The sequence below is a fragment of the Camelus ferus genome, chromosome 13 (genome assembly GCF_009834535.1).
Source record: "Camelus ferus isolate YT-003-E chromosome 13, BCGSAC_Cfer_1.0, whole genome shotgun sequence".
NCBI classification, from domain to species: domain Eukaryota; kingdom Metazoa; phylum Chordata; class Mammalia; order Artiodactyla; family Camelidae; genus Camelus; species Camelus ferus.
In genome coordinates this window covers 15,115,142-15,138,246 of record NC_045708.1, presented here as the reverse complement: position 1 = coordinate 15,138,246, position 23,105 = coordinate 15,115,142, and the positions used below count along the sequence as shown (strand labels likewise).

Sequence of the window (23,105 nt, the reverse complement as noted above, 5' to 3'; positions counted from 1 at the left end):
TTCAAAATTTGAAGGTAACCACAATTGTATGTTTCCCTCACAACAATAAAATTAGAAGCAGGAAAATATAAAGATGGTAGCTTTACATCTCAACGTTAACAAACCTTAAGTCAACTGGTAAAATGGATGCTATTCTTAAAAGATAATGTAACAAATGATCTCATAAAGCAGTAGCAGGTACAGTATCTTTCCCACCCCCAGACTGACAAATACTCCACTACAGCACAGACAGCCAAAGCAACAGCAACACAAAGTTTCACTGCACAAAGGAAAACCAGAAAAGAATCCTCCCTTCCCCATTACACTCTACTAGCAGGTCACCCTTTTTCCATAAATTTTGTCATGCAATTACAATTAACAATTGATCATAAGAGTAAAATGATGTTTATGTTATTTTCTCCATCTAGAACTGGGATCTAGAAGTGTTTTAAGACTCTTCTTATTTTCTCCAAGAGGACATTCTTAATGCCAGACCAAGTTCCCTTTTGCAATAGTAATCCAAACCAAAAAGCTCTGAGCATCAGGCAACTCAAGCAGCAGAAAGTTAAATAAGTCCAACTTGACTACTGATCACAAAAAATATTCTATAAGATATTGCATTCTTGATCAAAAACTAATACAGAGGTTGCTCTAAGGTGGTGAGTAAAAAGACGCAGAGGCTTTCAAACAGGATGGTTTTATTCCTTTGTATTTAAACGATCTTTCTACAGTAGTGGGACAAGAAGCAGCAGCAAAGAGGGGAAGGAGAAAACAGTTTAGAATATACAGCACTTCCTTTTGGGTTGAGTTTCCGGAGGCTCGAGGGCAGCTAGGATAGCCTCATCAAACACATTCTTCAGACCTCTCTACAAGACAGAGGGGAGGAGAGAGAATAGCAGCCAGGTTAGAGGATTAGAAAGACTAGCAGATACAACAGCAGTCTGGATTAAATGGGCTGAATTCACAGAAGCAATGTGCCTCAAGAAAAATAACTGCTAGAAAGCTAGCTCTTAAGCCCATTATCAGTAAAGTAGATAAATGAACCAACTTCTTACCTCAAAAAAGGTTAACTGAGCCATAAATCAATTTTTATGAAAATGTTACATGTTGACTTCTATAACAATCCCACCTTGAAATCTAATATCACAACATTTTAATGAAAATGCCAGGAAAGAAAAATGGATATGTAAACACAAAATACATGCACTGAAAAATTAGGCCTTGTAGAATTCCCTATTATTTCTAATGATAAGAAAGGCGCACACATTTTGGAACAAAATCTATTGCAATGTCAGGCTTCTGTGAATTCACCCCCTGAATAACTGAAGGACACAAATGGCAGACTAACAGGCATGCTACATGTTTCTAGATTCAATGACATATCTGGATAGGATTAATCAGGATTTCAGAGTAAAAAAGTTTCCCAGAACAAAAGGTTCAGACATTTAGAAAAAGTGTTAATTGTCCTGGAAAAAGTTCAAAGAACAGACTCTAGAAACAGCATACACTTCAGTTATTCAGTAATGTTAGAGCAAGTAACCACCACCCAATAGGAAAACAAAGAATGGGGTCCGAGAATGAGTTTTAGCAAGCAGTCCAATGCTTTTAGATGTTCGCATGGATATCAGAGCATAAAGCATGGAGTGAAAACAAAGAATATTTTCAGATCTACAGGGATTAAGATGCAGAAATACACTTACACCTCAGCCAGAACTCCAGCGTGACAGTGTGACTCAGTAGTACTGGTACCAGGTCTACAGACTCACCTAAACTCATCTAAATCTGAAGCCACAGGTTTACCACCCAAAGAAGTTTCACACATTCTTCAGGTCAGTTGGATCCCAAGTAAAGATTTTCCCCCAAGTCCCAGAACACAGCTTCGGCAACAAGTGCCAGCCCCAGGCTACCCCAGGTGTCCCCACCCTATCAGCCTCCCCCATTATAATACCTTAGAGGACTGGCACCCACACATTCCATTAGGTACAAAATAAATGAGAAATAACAATAAACACTTTAAATTAAGAAGCAAAGTGGTTAAAGTTTTCTTCTTTCTGTGTCCTTTACAAAGTAGAATGCTAAACGAAAGTTAAAGTTCCTCTGAAATTCTTTCTACACACCTAGGAACAAACTCTGGTCATTGAACATAAAAGGAGAGAGGGAAGGTGGAAAGAGGGAAGGTAGAAAGGAAAATAAATTGTGTAAGGGAAAAAGTGCAGAATGACAATTAGAAACTAGGGCATCCCTTAATAAGAAGCAAATCCTTTCTTGCTTATTTATTGACAAAGATAAACTAATCCCCTACAAGACTAAACTAATCTTTGCTTTAATCACAGTATCTGATTATACAGAGTTCAGTTTTAGAGGAACCAACGAACAGAATCTGGAGTCCTAAAAAGCTCTAGCTCCCAATATGGTACGAGAGACCCTATGTTCTATCCTCTCCTCGTGTGATTTCTCCAAACTTCAAAAGCTGGTTTTAAAAAAAAATGTAGTCACAGAAATAGACTCACAGACAGAGAATACAGACTTGTGGTTACCAGGGGGGTGGAGGGTGGGAAGGGATAGACTGGGATTTCAAAATTGTAGAATAGACTACACTGCATAGCACAGGGAAATATACGCAAAATGTTATGATAACTCACAGAGAAAAAAATGTGACAATGAGTGTGTATATGTCCATGAATAACTGAAAAATTGTGAACACTGGAATTTGACACATTGTAAAATGATTATAAATCAATAAAAAATGTTAAAAAAAAAAATGTAGTCACTAAGACCTTTTCAAATTCCTATTCTCTGCAAAGTGACTCACTATATAAAACCATCCATACTGTAAAAAATCTTATATGGAAGCATCCAAGTTTCTAAAATGAGCTTCATTAGTGATCAAAAATTAGGTCCCCGTGGCCTACTCGCCTCCATTTCGCCCAAAAGCAACCCACATTTAGAGAATGAGAAAATGCAACAGTTATCAGACACAAATGTTCCACAAGATCCTTCTCAATCCACACATACACACACTCTGTTCTGGGATGGTATCAAAACATAGAAGCATCAGGTATTTTTAAAAATCTCAGTCAGTGCCATGTGTGAGAAGATGTAAAATCATCTCAACTTTTAAATGTCTGCTTTCACAACAGAACTAAACTGCCAAGGAAAACTGCATTTGAGAGAATAAAATTAGGCCTTGAAGTTATCCTGTGAAATATCCAGCTATGAACAGAAACGTTATCTTTACATATCCAACCCAGGGCTAAACTGGAGATTATTAAATTATGTCTAGGTCTTACATACTAAATACCTAGTACATTTATAATATGTAACTATATACACCATTTACCTTAGCATACATATTATCAAGAATCCAATAGTGTTTTTTTAACTTAAAAAAATTACCTGAAAAATTAGCAGCAGAAATATAAGTGGATCTGATGTAATTATAAGAAATCTCTACCCTTCAGCCCTGCCTTATTTTAAGTAGGCATGTTTGCTCACTGTTCAAACATCAAAGCACCAATACCAGCAGAATAAAAGAGTCCTATACTAATCACTTCCATAATCCCTTCTTTTGCCCCCAGAACAGTACTCAGAGGGGAAAACTGGTCGATGATACCAAGCAGGAAGAGAGGATGAAACCACATAGGTCAGTTACAACTCTCACTCCAAATACTCTTAACACTGCTCCCTGTCCTCGGAATCTGAAGTCTGCCATCAAATTATGAGAAATGAGGTCCTGGGTTCAGTTCCCCGTATCTCTATTAAAAATGAATAAATAAACCTAATTACTTCCCTCCATTAAAAAAAATTTTTTTTTAAAACCCAAAAACTGAGAAAAGAGTTCCAATTAAGTCACTCAGGAAGAAACAGAAGAGAACCACATGAGGAAGGAATGCCTCCAAAAACATAAAAATAGAGGCACTATATAAAGGCACACTTGAGAAATGGCCAAGGCAGCTTTCTCTGATATGAAAGCCTCAATTATTATGACTAATTTCCTATCCCAGTTGAATTACCCCAGAAATAGTATAGCATCAGTTGTCAGTATTGATAATAAAAGATCAGATATATTTAGATGAAAATTTAAGTCAGCAGGTAGGGAGGGGAATCATTCATATACTCTCATAAATTTGTGCTAATCTGGACCTTTCCTGTATTTTTTTTTTTAACACAGTCCTTGACCACTACAAATGATTTAGTACAACATGGGAGCTCACGAACATAAGAGCTTTACTCAGAGACGAGTAATTTTCTCTATAAACACAGAGACCTCTAGAAGGATATACAGTATGAAGCTGGTCAGTGTCTTCCTGGGCAGCTTTCTTGAGCACTGCAGACCACTGTCAGAAATAACCCCTGAATCATATGCTCTAAGAAATTATTCAACTGTAAATATATACTGGGCTCCACACAGTCCTCACCTGTGTGAGTGCAGAACACTCCACATACTTGACAGCCTTCAGGTCACGGGCCAGCTTTTCAGCAGTCTCTGGAGTGATAGGCTTCTGTTTATTCTTGGCAAGTTTCTCAATAGTAGAGGGGTCATCTCTGAGATCAATTTGGGTCCCAACAAGCAAGAAAGGAGTCTTTGGACAGTGGTGAGTTATCTCAGGCACCCACTAGAGAAGAGAGATTTTAAAAAATACGCCTGCATTAATCCACAAGCCTCCAAAGCTATTTACAAGTCCAACAGAAGTTCAATGACAACCTTTTTTTCAGGGCAAGAATATATTATCAACTCACCTTTTCTTTCACATTTTCAAACGAGGATGGAGAGACCACTGAAAAACAGACTAGAAATACATCTGTTTGTGGATAACTCAGCGGTCGTAATCTGTCATAATCCTCCTGCCCTAAGGGGGAAAATATTGGAGAAATTAGCAACTGAATCTTGGTGCCCTCAAAGCATTAAAATCACAAGTCAGTCAGCAGATTAAGCATGCATCATTAATGAGAAAGCAACTAATAAAATGTATGGTTTTGTAACAGAAAAATTTGAACAACATTCTCACTCAGCTAAAATATTTCAGACCCTTAGAACAGCAATGAATAATTAGTAATTATTTGTTTTATTACTAGTTTGTAGTTTTCAATCTTTGCATCCAATTAGCAACCCAAGAATAATGTAACAAAAACAATAAACTGTTGCTACAGAAATGACTAAAAATCAATTCTTCTCAGATCTGATTAAGAAAAAAATCACAGTGAAACCATCTAAGGAAACAAATCTCAGTAAAACCCAGCTGATAAAATCCAATGCCCATCATGACTACCAAAGCAAGTTCACATGTTTAGTTAATGTGTACATGTTAAGACCAGTACCTGAAACTGAAAATGCATAGAAAAAAATAATTCAACAAGAATCAATGGGTGCTAAATCAATATAGGGGAAACTTTAATGAAAAACAGACTATTTGTATGGTCTTAACAATTACTTATAAACTGCAAGGGAAAGAACATAACTACACTGTGAAGAAACGACATCACCTTGACTCAGCGATCAGGGTTACCATCCATCATCAATGAGTGGCAGAGGAGTACCATGTACCTCTAGTAGATTTACACCCTGAGAAAAGACATCACTAAGGCAGTATTCCAACCAAGCTAGCATAGCTTGTATCTAATCGAAGAAACAGACAAAAATCCAAAATGAGGAACATTTTTATAAGGGGAGGAGGAAAAGAGGATTCCTGGGCTTATATTTTATTAAAATGTCATGAAAGACACCCCCTTCCCCCACCAAAACAAAGTGGTTGAAGAACTGATCCAAATTACAAGAGACTAAAGAGACATGACAATTAAATGCAATGCATAGTCCTGTACTAAAAGCAGAGAAAAAAATGGACTTGGATCAATGGAAAAAACTGGAATATAGATGTTAGATTAGAGTATGGTATCAATGCTAAATTTCCTGAAGTTGACTACCACATTATACAAGCGTCTCTTTTCTTAGGAAATACATATTTATTCAAGGCTAAATAGCAACTCACTCTCAAATAGTTCGGAGGGGAGGGGGGAAATATGTTCATATATGTTGAAAGAGAAAAATAAAGCAAATAGGGTAAAATGTTAACAATTCGGTAAATCTGGTTAAAGGATACATGTGGGCTCCTGGTACTATTTTTGAAACTGTTCTGTAGGCTTGAAATTATTTCCAGATAAAAAGTGTTTAAAAATATTCAAACATTTCCAAAACTGTGAAGGGAAGGGAGGAGTCACAGATGAAGGATTTAACATTCCAATTTCAAAACTGAGCTACGGGGGAAGGGTATAGCTCAAGGGTATAGCTCAAGTCCTGGGTTCAATCCCCAGTACCTCCTCCAAAAATAAATAAACCTAATTACCTCCCCCACCATCCTGTCAAAATAAAAAATAATTAAATACAATAATCGATTTTTTTTTAAACTGAGCTACAAAAATCCTTTATATTAAAAGAACAGTTAAGTACTTAATGACACGGAACTGTATACTTAAACATGGTTAAAATGGTAAATTTTATTATATATATTTTACCTCAATAAAAAAAATTTTAAAAGGAAAGTTAAATATTTTGTATGCTGGTGAATTTTTTTTTTGCCAGGCTTGAGAGAGAATATAAGAATTTAGGGTAGCTATCAAAATATGATAAAGATGTTACTATTATTGCCATTTAAATAATACATCATAAGTAGACAATAAAGGCATTGTCAGGATAATACTCTACAGAAAGTGAAGGTTAAAGGAGAAGTCAAAATAAAGGATGCTACATGGGAGAGGGTATAGCTCACAGTGGTAGAGTGCATGCTTAGCATGCATGAGGTCCTGGGTTCAATCCCCAGTACCTCCTCTAAAAAAAGGAAACCTAATTAATTACCTCCTTCCCCCTGCAAACTTAAAAAAAAAAAAAAAAGGCAAACAAAAAATAAAGGAGGTTACAAAACAATAAAATCACCATCATTACCTCCAGCGTTTACCAAAATTTACGATAGCGATATGCTAGGGTTAGAATCAAAGGATTTAAAGGTATGCACTAAGATGTATAACTCTGACTTCTTAAATTATAATGTACAATTATAGACACAGAATGGATTAAAAAGGATAGAATGGACTACAGGAAAACGAAATCAGCAAAACTCCTTAACAATTCTCTCAATCTAAACTGCCTGAGCTCTAATAACAGTTGAAGCTTTGAGGCATCACAACCAAAGCCCCAATAAGACAAAAAATTTTTAAAATAAGACGAAACAGTTAACCAAGCCATGTAAAAAGTATGGATGTTCACATATCTTTTCTTAGCCCCAGTCCCTATTCAAATGGAATATATTTCACAAAAATTAAGCCTGGCATAGACTAGAAAAAGCTCCATTTTTTAGTGATTCAGCCCCCGCATCAAAAACAGATCCAAGTCTGTATTCTTGAGCACCACTAGGGGCATCTAAATGAATATCTAATGTTTTACATGCAACCTACCTTCTATTCAGATGGATTGGTGACAGAAAACAAAATATAGTCATTCTTTTTTAAAACCAGATTCAAAGCAGTATTGGTCTGCCCATTTACTTGCAATGAACAAGCCCTCAAAGCTATAAAATCTTTCTTTTCCTTTCCCAAGGAGAAAAAAAAAATTAGAAAATTGTTCTTTAAACAAAAAGTAGGCTACCTTATATCTACATCTGCTACAAGTGCTACATTTAAGGAAACAGGATGATTATAACCCCTCAGATGTGCAAGATTCTTCAATATCCAAACTTAATTTATCCAGCTAAAATGTATCCTCTAAGTATGTCACAAATAGCCATTATTCACTCAAAGCAGAGGCAGCACTAGCATTTAGCATCCTTTACAGTACACAACATGATCAAGAAAATTTCACTCTACTTGTGTAAGACAGGTTTTGACTACAAGTCTTAAATTGCATCTTCTCTATCAGTGTACCAGCTCACCACTTAACTTCTAACACTTGTCAAAAAGCAAGAACACATCTCATGGTTGCTGGTTTTTTCCCTTGCTCACAATCTCATATTTAAAATTCAAACTCAAGAGGAACTAAGGTCAGTTTGGACTGAAGACTCTGGTGAATATGAAAAATCTGAAATGATCTCATGGTACAAAAAATAAAAATACTGCCAAAAAGCAACACTTCTAGAGAATTCTGATAAGACATGATAAACACAGGAAGAAAACAAATGTTTCACAGAATTTACCACTACAGATTACAACTTAAACATTTTTTTCTACAATTACTCAAAATTTAATGGCACTCAGTGATCCCTGCTTCATCTGTGCTATGAAGCTTACTCCTAAATAACTTCATAATACCTTTTATATCATGAAAAAAAATCCAAAAACAAACAGGGACATTGTGGAACTTGAGATTCCTACCATTTTCTGTATAACATCTTTAAGAATCTAGACTATTGCATGTTAATGCAGAATTTACCGAAGACTCAAATCTTAAGTTCAAACACGTCTGGAAGATTCTATAGCAGCACTATAGACCAAGGTGGCTATAAATATCTCTCTGGAGAGCACTGTCATCCCTGATAATGTAATTGATCAATAACTGCAGAAGATTGGCAGATACTAGAAAAAACCTCAATGAAAGAAAGGAGTTTTTTAAAAAAACAAAGAAACAAAAAACCAGAATCCACTATATCAGGTCAAACTGTACCACTATCACTTGTTCTGAACATTATTCATCTGCTAAGGAAGAGAATAATATTAGTTGTGCACCAAACACATTCCCAGTCACTGTGCTGGGTTTTTTAATAGCTAGTAAAGTGTATGAATCATAAATACATACTTTTTAAAAGTGACTATCATTGAATCTTCACAGCACCTCTGAGAGGAAAGTATTTTAAACATTTTACATAGCAAGGTCATTAAACTCCACACAGCTAAGTAACTTGTGAGCTACCTAGATAACTGGTCTACCTAGCATCCCAGTCTAACCTTCCTCTTGCCTGTTAGCATGGTAATGCCTGACGTGATTGTGATTACAATGATTAAAATTCAAAAATGAAGATTTTTCTGAAAACCGAACCTAACAATTAAGAGTATATATATAAATAAAATGAGGAATGGGGGAAAACAAATTTAATTGCAAACATATATGAACCCAGCCATATTCCAAATTAACACAGCCACATTGAATGGGAGGATGGAGGAGGGTGATGACAAATCCAAGTAACTTTTGAACAAGGAACTCTGTATGCTATTAGACCAAAGTTAAAAAAGAACTGCAAACCAATTTTAAACTCTTACTAAATATTTGTTTTTCCTAGTGGGATGGTATAGCAATTCCAAAATTATCTTATGTGTACTACTGAAAGTGAGTAAATATACTGATCTTTAAGGGGACCTAGATTCTAACTACAGAAGAAATGGAAATGAAAATATGGAATTGGAGAAGGCAAAGAAGACTACCGGAGTTGAACTGAATTGGAGGTATCAACAAAAACTCACTATCCAGATTAACCAGACTAATGTTATTTTCTTCGCTAGTAGATGAACAATATTCAGGACAAGTCACTGTGGTGCAGAACAAGTGCTGTTACTGTGTGTTTACAGCTGTTCTGCTGTCTTCTCTCTGTCGAGACCTCTGTAGTAATAAACATATTTACCACCTGGATTCCCATTTTGCAACCATTGTAGGAAAAATTGATTTGGGCAAGAATTGTCCGTGGTTATTAAATCTAGAGGGGGTGTTATTTAATGACAATAGAATACTTACACCGTTTTAAAGTATCTCCTCACAAATTATTAGCTATAAAAGGAAAAATTCTAAACATACAGTAGGAAAACTGGACAACAACTTAATCAAATGATCAAAATTACTTTTACCAAAAGGATACCCTGAGGTGGACACAATATTACTAATTTGGCATTCTAACCAAACTGCATATCCTGAAGCTATTCATGAGGCAATGGACAAACTCAAACCAAGAAACATTCTATAAGTGGCCTGTTTCCTTAAAAAATGCCAGTGGCATGAAAGGCTGAGGTTCCACACTAAAGGATACTAACCAAAGAGAGTGACAACTACATGCAATGTGTGATTCTAGGTTAGAACCTGTAAGAAAAATTCCTATAAGGAACCGTATTAGGACAACTGACAAAATGAGAAAGTTGACTAGGGGTTAAAGTTTAAAATGTTATATATAAATAATGTTAAAGTTCCTGAATTTGGTAAATACACTATAAGAGAATATCCTTGCTCTTAAGAAATATACACTGAAGGGGAAGGGGGATGTATAGCTCAGTGGTAGAGGACATGCTTAGTACACATAAGGTCCTGGGTTCAATCCCCAGCTCTCCACTAACAAAAAGAAAAGAAAAAAAAAAAAAAAAACACGAGAGAGAGCTATGCAAAAGCATTAAGAAATAAAAGGGCATGATGTATGCAACCTACTCTCAAATGGGTTAGAAATAAAAACAATATGCAGAGGGGAGGATATAGCTCAGTGGTAGAGTACGTGCTTAGCAAGCACAAGGTCCTGGGTTCAATTGCCAGTACCTGCGTTAAAAAATAATAAAAATTTAAAAAGACAAATATCATATGATATAACTTATATGTGGAATCTAAAAAAAAAGTGATACAAATTCTATTTATAAACCAAAAACAGACTCACAGACATAGAAAACAAACTATGGTTACCAAAAGAGAAAGGGTGGGGAGGGATAAATTAGGGGTTGGGGATTAACAGACACACATTGCTATATATAAAATAGATAAACAACAAGAACCTACTGTATATTACAGGGAACTATATTCAATTTCTTGTAATGACATATAATGGAAAAGAATCTGAGAAGAAAATACATATATATGTATGTATACGTATAACTTAATCACTTTGATGTACACCTGAAACTAACATTGTAAATCAACTACATTTCAATACAAAAAAAAACCTGATTACATCTACCCTGTCCCAAAAAAAAAAAAAATACACACACACACACACACACACACAGCTGGAGAATGTCAAAAAAGGTTAAGAACTGGTAAATCCAGAAAGGAGTTCTTTGTACTAGCAACTTTTCTGCAAGTCTGAAATTAAATCAAGATAAAAAGTGACAAAAAAGTATGTGTGTCAAAATATTAAGATGTTTCTACAGGGAAAGATCATAATATGAAAGAAAACTGAAACTGGATCACATATGTTAACAAAAGAAGTTAAACAAACTGTGGTGTGATCTGCCACACAACAGACTACTGTGTAACCATGAAGACTATGACACACAGTACAACATTAAGAGATATCACCATGTTTTTCTTTTAAGAGATAAAGGCGGGTACATGAGGGTTGGAGGAGAATAATATCCTTTTTTCCCTATGTATAAATACAATGACTGTATAAGAAAGGCTCTGTTTAGGACATACACGAAGATATGATTATCTCTGAATATAAAGGCTTTTTCATTTTCTCCTTTTGTTTATTTATATTTTGATTTTTCTCCTGTAGTAAGTAAAACTGTATCTCTGTAACAAAAAATAACACTTAAAATTGACATAAAAAGGAATTAGTGGTGGGATAACAAGTATTCAATATAGAAAAGAGCCTATGATAAACATGTTAAGTGAAAAAAACTAAATCTAGAACTATATCTACAAGAGAAAAACATGTGCAGAAAACGACCAAGGTTACTATGGAAATTCATTAGCAAGAATTTAATGTTGTGACCACAGAGGCAGAAATAAAGCTATGAGACAGAAGAAGAGCCCTATCTCTGATCTTATATGATATTATTTAAATATATCTATAAGAGTTGTAGCCAAAGAGAGGAACAGTATAAAAAGAATTCAAAACAAAGCAACATTGTTAACAGGATAAAAGCAACGAAACATGGTCAACAGGTTAAAGGAAGTCAGAGGCTATCTCAGTGTGAATGTAAGCTTTAGAAGAAGGAAAATTGAGTTAATGGCATGACTTGAACCAGGATTCTGAGATTAAGGCTTTTGGAGAAAGATACAGAGTTTCCTGTTAGGTGTGTTAAGGACAAGAGATTCAATCTGGATGCCTACAGCCCCAGGTCTCCAGTGCCTGTCAAAAAAAAGATCTCTGGCTTATCTTCTTCCACCTCTCAACCAGTTGAGATGGAAACCCCCAAAGTTGCCTGGGATATTTAAAAAAAAAAAAGTTTCCTTAGTGAATGTCTTTTAATCCTTAGAAATATTCAGAATCTAATGAGATTCACAGAGATGAAATAAATCAAATATTATTATTGTTAATTTTCAGTTACATTTAGGAATAACCTATTCTTACTTAATACTTAGTGTCTATATTTAAAACAATCACCATTTTGAAGTTTAAAGAACATGATAAATTAGTTTTCTGATTCCAATTTATGTTTAATTGAATAACTGATCTTCAGTCTTTTTGTTGAAAATGTTAAGAATTTTATGAAAGTTGTAAATAATACTGTTTAAGATAAAACAATCACAGAAAAGCATAAGCTATCAAGTTATATATGTAAAAACTTGGGAATGTTTCACTTGTCAGGTCAAGCAAATTGAATTGCTTAAAAGAAAAAACTGAACACATTAAATTTATAAATGCAGTCTAAAGTGCTAGAAGAAATTAACAGTTGTAAATGAAACTGACTGGGATTAAAGTCTTACCAACCCAAGTTACATAAACCAGTATTAATCAAAGGCCCCTTAGCTAGCTTGAGAATGATTTGTTAAAAGTGACTGTTTTAATAAAAACTTTAATAAGTTGTGCAACTAAATGTAAAGGCTTGCCCACTCCCAAGCTATTTACTGAAGATAAATAAAATATGACCACACAAAGATTTGTATACAAACGTTCATAGTACCATTATCCTTAGCAGCTTAAAACTGGAACTCAAACAACCAACTCGTAAATGGGTAAACAAATTATGTTGTACTCACAGAATGGAGTACTACTCGGCAATAAAAACTATTGATACATACAACACAGATGAATCTCAAAAACATTACGCTAAGTGAAAGAAGTCAAACACACAAAAAAAGGCTACAGATTGTATGGTTCCACTGATATGAAACCCTAGAAAAGCAAAAGCACAGCAACAGAAAACACATCTGTGGCTGCCTAAGGCCGGGCGAATGGAAGGGACTGACTGTAAAGGGCACAAGGGAACTTTTTTGGGTAATGTATCTTGACTATTGTCAACTATACAGTCAGCAAAAATAATCAAGCTGAACACTTGAAATGAATGTATTATACTTCAATAAAGCTAAAAAATTAAATACTGATTAAAATTTAAAGGCTTATAACAGAAACAGACTCACAGACATAGAATACAAACTTGTGGTTGCCAAGGGGGCAGCGGGTGGGAAGGGAGAGACTGGGATTTCAAAATGTAGAACAGATAAACAAGATTATACTGTATAGCACAAGGAACTATATACAAGATCTTATGGTAGCGAAAAAAATGCGACAATGAATATATGTATGTTCATGTATAACTGAAAAATTATGCTCTACAATGGAATTTGACACAACATTGTAAAATGACTATAACTCAATAAAAAATGTTAAAAAAAAACATAGTCTTATTAAAAATAAATGGTGAAATTTGAAAATAAAATTTAAAATTAATTTTCAACCCCAAGTAGACATAAATCGTCTTCTCTCTGCATAGACTGCCTCCAAGGGTACATAGAAACACAGAAAAATCCCTCACCTACCATGAAATGCAGGTTCTTATTTTATTTTGTCTGTTTTCCAAGTTTACTCTAATACATCATTACACTTAATAATTTTTAATTCCTAAAAATTATAAAAGCCTAAAATACCGCTAGAAAGCCACTGAACTCTAAACCTGTTTACTACTGTCTCTTGATTTCACCCACCCAATTAAATCTAGACAGTTCCTCAAAGTGGGCAGTGTAATATGCTCCATAAGAGCAATATGTCAGCTGGCAGACAGTGAGGATAATCCACAAAAAGCGAAAAGGTTAGAATTCCAATATACTAAAAGGATAACTTTCCAAAATTTTCTTTGGCTAACTGAGCTGGTAATAACAGAAACAATAGAGAGGGAAGTCAGAAATTAAGATGTGCAGTCATTGTTAAAACAAGAAGGAAATAACAGTGAGGAATTGGGAATACTTAAGGAAGAAAATAATTTGTTCCTTAAATTTGAAAAGTCAACCACAAATGTCAATACTGTGAGCTAGATAATTGGTTTGCCCTCAAAATATTTTCAAATGTAGTATACAATAACAAGCTGTAATATAAGAAGCTACTTCTACATGTAATATACAGACACACATACTAAGTAAGTCTTCAAATTTCAGCGTGATAGTACAGCTTGGCAACACACTCTGCTCTCAGTCTACTTGATCTCCTTTCACTCCATCTACCCAGCGTATTCCAGATGCCTATCTGCCACTCCAGGTTTGAGACTGTCTCTTGGTCAAGCATTGACCATCAAGATATTCAATCTTGCTAACTATTAACAAAAGGCAAGTGGTTTGCTAATATCCTAGTTTCCCAAAATGTCCCAAAAAAGACACCAGCAAGTGTTATAGTTACAGATCAAAACATTATAAAAGACATCAAGTTTTCACCTGCAGTATCAAAAAGTCCAAGAGTATATGGCTCTCCACCAATCATAACTGTGACTGCATAGTTGTCAAAAACCTGAAACACAAAAATACGACATTGTTAGCGTGCAGGGGGATGGTCAAAATGGGAAAGGACAACTCTTAAGCTAAGACAATGTTTCCTTCCTAAGACTCAATACTCCCTTAGTCCATCTTTCTCATATCACCAACCTTGCAAACTAAGCCCTTGCATGACCTATTAGGTTCTTGGAAAAAGTGACGAGGGATGCATTCTGGAAAGTCTGCTCTACCCCAGCAGCCTGGACAAAAAGCCACAGAAGGGTTACAGGTGTCAGAGAAGCAAAGTCCCCTGGCTATACAAAATGACCCTGTTTAAGTTTGAAAACTTTTGAGACAGTAGCTTAAAGTTTATCTTAGCTTGAGTGTTCGATCTGACTTCCAAGAAATTACTTCTTCATAGATCACTTCCTTTTAATCTAGAATTAAAATCTCCTAGGTCCACAATAATCTTTTTCTTTTCAGGGTTCAAGACAAGAGCAGCTTGTTGCAAACATGCCCACTAGAGAGAAATAAAGGTTCCCTCAAGGTACTCAAGGAAAGTATCCAAGAAAAGGCTGACAGATTATTTGTTGGGATTTCATGAAAAAAATTCCTGTTTTGAGATATAAACCACATGACCTAAGATAACTTCTTTGAACTGGGTATACTTAAGGATAGTATATGGGGGGAATATATATAATGTGTGTATATATATATATACACACACACATATATATTTCTTTTAAGGATAGTGAAGGGGGTATACTATTTGTAAATAGACTGTAAAACCTATCAGAAACTCAGTATATACTAATACTCGTTGTAATAAGTTACTTGTGAAAATGGGAGGTGATGGTGCTAAATGAAAAAAAGATACAACACTAATTCATGGATTCCTCTGAATTAATTTACAATTTAAAAGCAATGCTTTCCAACCAGAAGAAGGATGTACATTTTAAGATCAGCCCTGCTTAACCTTTTAGATATCTAACACTAATTTTCTGGTTCATGTTTTACCCGGTTGTTGGAAGCTTGTTTAAATGTAAACAAGAATGGAATGGAAGCAAGGGCTTGGGGGAGGTGATAGTTAAATGAAAGTCAGTCCTTAATAATAAGAACAAGGATACGTAAAGAATGTGGTTAAGCTCTCAAACCATTCAGGTTATTTTCTTAAGTCATATCTAACCCTCTCCCAAAGATCCACATACAAATAACATATATAAAACGCCCATAAGCCCACTATAAATAGAACACCTAAAGACCAAACTCATAAAATAGACTCAGAAATCATGTTTACAAGAAAATAATTTTAATGGTGACACCGACACATTCTGATAGCTGCCCTCACTCAAGATCTACAAGACTGGTATACTTCTGTGAGTCCCCTAAATGTCCCTTTCAACCTGAGAACTTCTTTCACCAAATGGGCCAACTCAAAAATATGACTTTGTATTCAATTTTATCTTCAAATTCTTCCCCTCCAAGAAGCCTAATCTTTCTTCCTACAGCCTGGGCCTACTTCAATCACCTTATCCGCCCTGGGACATTACAGACTGTCAATTACAATTAAACTTAATTACCAAGCCTTTAACCTGCTACCCTCTTAAAGATGCTCTCATCTCTGAAGATTAACCTAAAGTATGCATACATTTTCTTCCTTGTTACTTACAAACAATGCTAGTCCCATATTAATCATACATAGGTGCTTCTAACCCCTAAAACAGCTCACTTAACAGAGGTGGATGTTGTCAGGTCAGGCCAACCCTAGCTTCCCTCTCACCACTGAACATCTATGTTTAATATAATCATACCACTGCATTGGTCAACCAACCTGGGATAAACACTAGATCCCCAAACACATTATTTCACAAATGACTGTTACTCTAAATAACTCTCTCTCACCTCAGTATCTCTGTTATTCCCATTCTCCCACTACTCTTTCAAGGGGGTGATAAAAAGCATTTGTAGGGGAGAACCCCCAAAGGCTTCTGTTGATGTTCTCATAACAAAAACAGGTCTTCTCTGTCCCTGAAAACCACTATGGAGCTCCATTACTGCTAGAACAACAACATAAGCTTCCTTCTACTCCCTACAGAGAGTAACTAGAGGCATATAACTACTTTCCCTGAAGTTAAAGACCCCCAAAAGCATCCCAAAAGACCTCCAAGCACTGATTAATCATTGGCTAAGATATCAAAAAAAAGTCACCTCATTCCAAGATGTAGGGCATACTTCTCCAAACTGAGACCACCACTCTTTAGAATCTTGTCTATTGGAGTTTTGCCTCCAAGCACTTCTTGCAAACCCTTGTGTCACCCCTTCTGACTTTCCACTGATTTTTCAGCTGTTTAATTTTAAAGTGTATATAATTTACCCATGAGAAGTCAAGATCTTTAAAAACAGGAAACAAAGGCAGACAACAGAAAAAATTCAGTACACACAGAGAAAGTTTTCAAAAGGATATCAACTTATAATACATTTCATTAACAGATGAAAGCTTTATACTTACAGTCGGTACATACTCAGATGGAAATTTGTTTGTTGTGTAGGATATCAGGAGACATGTTTTACCAACGGCACCGTCACCCACAACAACGCACTTAATTGTCTGCATTGCTGAAACAGTTTTGTATCCACTTTAAATATTTCAAATTTGATGATGACCTACAAAAAGATTAAAGATATTCCTCTTAATTATTTGTACTTATATATGTACTTTTTTTCCTTCAACTAGCAACAGGCTCACTCATTCAGTGCAAGAACCTAAAAAGAGAAATAATGACTTGCAAATAAGAGTCAATTTTCTACGTTTCTGATGCCTGGTTGTTTTCAACTTAAGTGTTTTTTAAAAAAAATCAAAAGTAGTGTATGTAAGGAGCAGCATATTTCTTTGTATAATGAAAAAGAAGCTATTTCAGAATGAATCCCATGTAGTGTGTCAAGTGTTATTTTCTGCAACTCTTCCTTCAGTTGAATGTGCCCCCACATGTGTACACATATTTTTATGTACTAGACTGCACTACAAAGGCCACTGTTTCAAAGAATGGTCCATTTACCCAACCACAGAGCTACAGTTACTCAGGCCATAACCAGTAAGCAGCAGACCACCACCACTTCCGCGCCTCGCGCAACAGATGAGCAACATGAGGAACCAGACAAAGAGTGGGGTGATCCCCGGTCTCAGCAGCTGTTTTAGCATCAAGCTGCCTAGTTACTAACTCAATATTCACGACATGAAGAGGCCAAAACCTACATTTTTATAATGAAAAAGTCAAATCACTCTAAAGCATTCTGACTTAAAAACAGATACAATTACTTTAGCTTCTCTTACTGTAGTCCTCCATCCTAAGGAGAAATCGATTACAAATGCACCAAAAATTTATTATATTACATCAATTCTGAGATACTTGTTTTTACATTTAAACATTTATAAAAATAGTCCCTTGTTACCAGCGATTTCCCCCCTACATTTTGAAATATATGAAATTGGGATATGTGACAGCTTAGAGACAATAAAAAAAAATTTAAACAGTTTTTCTGAAATAAAGAAGAAACACCACCCTCTGAATACCTGTATTTTAAGATAAAGTCCTATTTTGCTTATAATCCTGAAAGGGTTACATTTTCTTGTTAGCTAGAGCTGCCACCTCATTAAACATAAAAATGTCATAGAACCATCTAACTGTGGATGCCAGGCCTATATGCTCTTATGAGTAACCTTCACAGCTCTTAATCGTGATTTATAAAGTCTATTAACATCTCTGTATATACATTAAGAGTGAGTAAACTACAGGAAATACACACTCTCCCATTCCTCATCAAAACCATCTTGACTACATTTCTCTTTATTTAACCTCTTTTTATCTTTTCCCTTCTCTTTTCCCTGTGATGCACTAAAGAACGACTCATACTAGCATATTTATACTAGGTTAAGGATCTTGATCCCTAAACTAAATCAAATTACTTATCAAAATAACCACACTAAACTGAGTACTAAATTAACTCTAGAGAATTATTCTCGAAGAATGTCTTTTACATAGTAAACAATCTTATGGTTACCAGGGGGAAGGGGGTGAGAAGTGATAAATTTGGGAGTTTGAGATTTGCATATGTTAACCACTATGTATAAAAATGTAAAAAAACAAACTTCTTCTGTATAGCACAGGGAACTATATTCAATATCTTCTAACAACTTTTAATGAAAAAGAATATGAAAACGAATGTATGTATACACATGCATGACTGGGACATTATGCTGTACACCAGAAACTGATACACTGTAACTGACTATACTTAAACTAAAAAAATAAAATAAAATAAAATGAGATAGAATTTTAAAAAAAAGTATCTTTTTACTTAAAAGCAAGAAGAGGAAATGGGAATAGCAGTCTTATGGTTCCTTGGTCCACCTCTGAAAAACAGGATTAACATTCTGCTAAAAAACAAGGTTTTCTGTACAATTTTTTTCCAATTCAGAGTGAAGAAAAAGAAAGGTAAGCAAAGAGAGTTCTGATCTTCCTACAGTCTATTTTCCAGCTGCCTAAAAATCGATTTCAATTCAGTTTATATCTTCTATTTCCTATGACCATTATTATGGGGCAATTTTTTTACATAAGAGTTTAATCACAAACACTGGACAGAAAGTAAGGTTTGATCACTGTAGCAGAGACCGCTAGCAGTCTGCCAATTCTTCCTCTCTCCTTTTGTAACAGCATTTTACTGAAGTACATGGCCCCTAGTAAAGATTACATTTCCTAAATTCTTTTGCAGCTTGATGTGACCACTGTGACCAAGTTCTGACAAATCGGAGTGAAAGCGATGGATGAAACTTTCATGACTAGCCTTAAAAGCAAAGGCGAATAGTCTCTCCTGTCCAGGCCTTTAGGCTGTAATGCAGACATGATAATGGGGGCTGAAGCAGTCACAGTGAAACATAAGACAGAAATTACATGCTAAGGATGAGTAACACGATAGGAGGAGCCAGTCCTGGACTGCCTGCCAGGACTTTTACATGAGAAAGAAACTTCTCTTTCATTAAGCCCCTAGTATTTTGGACATCTCTGTTACAGCAGCAGAACTAAAATCCTAATTACTACATTTCACAGACTCAAAGAAGTCAATGATTTTAAAATACATCCTAAATTTAGAGGTGTTTATAAATGTACGAGAAAAACATCTTAGAATCTAACCTACGATGAAAAAGAATATGAAAACAAATATATGTATGTTCATGTATGACTGAACACCAGAAATTGCTGTACACCAGAAATTGACAATACTATAAGCTGACTACTTCAATAAAAAATATATATATATAAACATCTTAGAATAAAATTATAGAAATATTTGGATTTATCAAGTGACTTTACAAACTTGACCACTTATGAGACTTTGTCTTTAAAACATCTAAGATAAATGCTACTGGTAAAATTTAACTGTAGATAAAATCAAATTAATTGTCACCCCTAAATACGAAGTTCCTTATTCTTCATTCTATATATGGTATTATTCACTTTTAAGACTTATAACTCGTCAGGTTTTAAGTCTTAAATCATCAGGCCATTTATAAACTTGAAACTTCCAATAAGGAAGAACTACCATTTCTTGAATTCTCTAGGAAATAAGAAAGAAGAAGTTGAACACAGAAAGTTTCCATGATTAAAGACATGAATGAATATGACTGCCACATGGCTAAATGAAAAACTATCACAAGCTGTGATGGAGAAGGTTAGAGCTGGTCTAAAACATTCCAAAGAAAAGAAAAGCTATCATTAATAACTGTATTAAAAGAGAATAATTTAAATCTGATTCAAGCTGAACTCATTTTTTATATTATAGGTATATTTGGAAATTCCATCAAAATGAACTGTCTTCAGGAGACCATTCACAAACAACAGCTTTAGATACTGGTTCTTTATACAGCAGAAATCTTAACTGTAGTACCTCTCTCTCTGATACAAGCATAAGAAAATGTTAAAGATGAGATCATTCTGCCCACCAAGAAACTTCCAACTATTGAGTAAAACATAGATACAACACAATTTGTATTAAGAGAAGTCTACAATGTAAGTTTAGGACCAGGGTAATAATATTTCAAATTGGCTACTAAATTTTATCCTTTGAATGTGTAATTTTTTTAAATATCTCAGCATTCTTAAGAACAAAATCACTACAATTAAATGCCAAATTTTCTGAGGGAGATCTTTAAGCTCTTCCAATGAAAGATAATGAGTGAATAGAACTTGTGTGAGAGAAACGTGCTCTGCAAACAGTTTGGCTAAATCACAAAACAACATTACTATTTTGAGAACTTTTAGAACTGCTCTTTTCTGAGCAGGAAAAACAGCCCCCAAGCCAATCAGGCCCTGCTTGTGTATCCTGCTTAATAAGCCTGAAAGAATTTCCAAACTACATAAACTTAATATATAATTATAATTTTCCTAACTTTGAAGTTAGGAAAGTCCTAGGTTTTAATCACTGCTCAACACTTGCTAGTGACCTGGGCAAGCTTATTAATCGCTTTTTGCCTAAATTTTCTCATTTGTAAATAAATAGAACTAATCATGGTTTATATTAACACCTTGCAAAGTAATAAAAACTAAGTAATATAAAAGGACCTGGCTCTAGCACATACTCAATATACATGAATTCCTCTACCAAGTGTGCTAGTTAAGTCAATCCCACCACACCTATTTTTGTCCAGTGGATCAAAACTCACTTTCTTCTCTCTTTGGTGGATTGTTACCTAATCAAAATTTTTCACACTTCGCACAAAACAGCCATACCAAAAACATAAGCTAAAATGAACTAAATACATTTGCAGCTATTTAGCTAGTGACACAAAAATCAAGAAATCCACTCAAATATTTCTTCTTCAACTGAAGACTCCTATATTAATTCTTTCTGTATTTCCTGCATTATTTCTGTATTTACAAAGCAGTCTCTAAAACCAAGTTACTTAACAGGTGTTAACAAAATAATTTAGAAATAAGAATGGACCCTACCACTATCTTTAAACAGCAAATTAAATGCCTTTTCAGTTTATAAATCATCGCTGCCCACATGCAAATTAATGAAAATCCGACAGCTGTTAACCTGAAACAATAAAACAGCCAGTTGTTTTTTTTTTGAGTTATAGTCAGTTTACAGTGTTGTGTCAATTTCCAGTGCAGAGCACAATTTTTCAGTTATACATGACCATCCATATAGTCACTGTTGCATTCTTTTTCACTGTGAGCTACCACAAGATCTTATATATATTACCCTGTGCTATACAGTATAATCTTGCTTATCTATTCTATATATACCTATCAGTATCTACAAATTTCGAACTCCCAGGCTATCCCTTTCCACCCCTCTCTTGGCTAGCAACCACAAGTTTGTATTCTATGTCTATGAGTCTGTTTCAAACAGCCAGTTATTTTATCTTCTTCCTGTTGGAGATACAAAGGTATTTCTCATCTTGTTGGAACTACAACTGAAGGGTGTGAGACCTCCCCCTTCTGGCCCCAACTCCATCTTAAATGAGGATTCTGCTTAACATTGTTAGTACCTTTATAATCTCTTTTTCCTGTTATGCTTGAATTCAGCTTCTAAATCAGCAATTCTACAGCTATCACCTCGGACAACCAGATTCAGAATTACCTGGAATGAATTTGTTAACAATTTTGATTCCTGGGCCCTCATCCCAAATCTAATAAATCAGAACTCAACACTCCCTATTTAATTCTAATGCACAATGAAGTTTGAGAACTACTGTCCTATATGATAACAAAACAGTAACACAAGAATAAACTAAGGTAAACATTAATGGCATTTTAGATCACCTAGAAGTCAATTTCTTAAAGTAGAATCCAAATTATCATTGTGAATTATCTGTATCTATCAGGCATTTTACATACTTAGTAATAAAAAAACTCAAGTTGGATATGGAGAATCATGAACCAAGATACTTCAGAGGTGCTTCAATTACTAGTTCAACCTAAAAGTGTTTGCAAATAGTGATAGTGGCAAACATTTACATAGCACTTAACTATGTGCCACATACTCTTCTAAATGTATTACACATATTCATACATTTTATCCTCCCAACAACCTTATGAGATATGTACTATATTACCCCCATTTTACAGGTAAGAAAAGCAGGGCTCAGTGAAGTTAAGTAACTAGGCCAAGGCTACTGAGCCAGTAAATGACAGAACTGGAATTTGAACCCAAGTAGTCTGTCAAGCCCCTGTTCTAAAACTCTATACTGTACCACCTCCTCCTGAGAAGTGACATTAATAAAAACAAACATGATCACTGCAAATGGAGTGACAAGTATGTACCTATGACAGTTGCCAGCACTGGGAAGAGGAAGGCAGAGGAGGAAGTGAGAAACAGGAGTTAAGTTCATTTCCTGTTTCTTCACCCTGCAGACAACCACTCATTTTTATTGGGGAGAAGGGAAGCAAGAAGAATTAGTAAGATAGTGTTTGCTCTTCCCCTTTCTACCTATATACCCACAGGTCCTCCATTTCTTAGGCTTCCTGACCTGACAGCAGTCTATTAA

The 23,105-nt window shown here is 35.0% G+C and overlaps 1 protein-coding gene across 2 annotated transcripts in view; it reads right to left on the bottom strand.

The window, feature by feature from the left end:
- Positions 1–23,105, bottom strand: part of CDC42 (cell division cycle 42) — a 44,450-nt gene that overhangs the window by 2,163 nt on the left and 19,182 nt on the right. The window contains exons 2-6 of one of the 2 annotated variants that reach the window (XM_006188307.2): positions 17,064–17,218; positions 14,519–14,591; positions 4,720–4,829; positions 4,398–4,595; positions 661–845 (exon numbers count right to left, since the gene is read on the bottom strand). In XM_006188307.2, the coding sequence (XP_006188369.1) occupies positions 756–845; positions 4,398–4,595; positions 4,720–4,829; positions 14,519–14,591; positions 17,064–17,168 (576 nt within the window). In that variant the 5' untranslated portion in view covers positions 17,169–17,218 and the 3' untranslated portion in view covers positions 661–755. Of the gene's footprint in view, positions 1–660; positions 846–4,397; positions 4,596–4,719; positions 4,830–14,518; positions 14,592–17,063; positions 17,219–23,105 lie in introns of those variants that run through there. The other variant, XM_006188306.3, reaches the window with a different exon arrangement.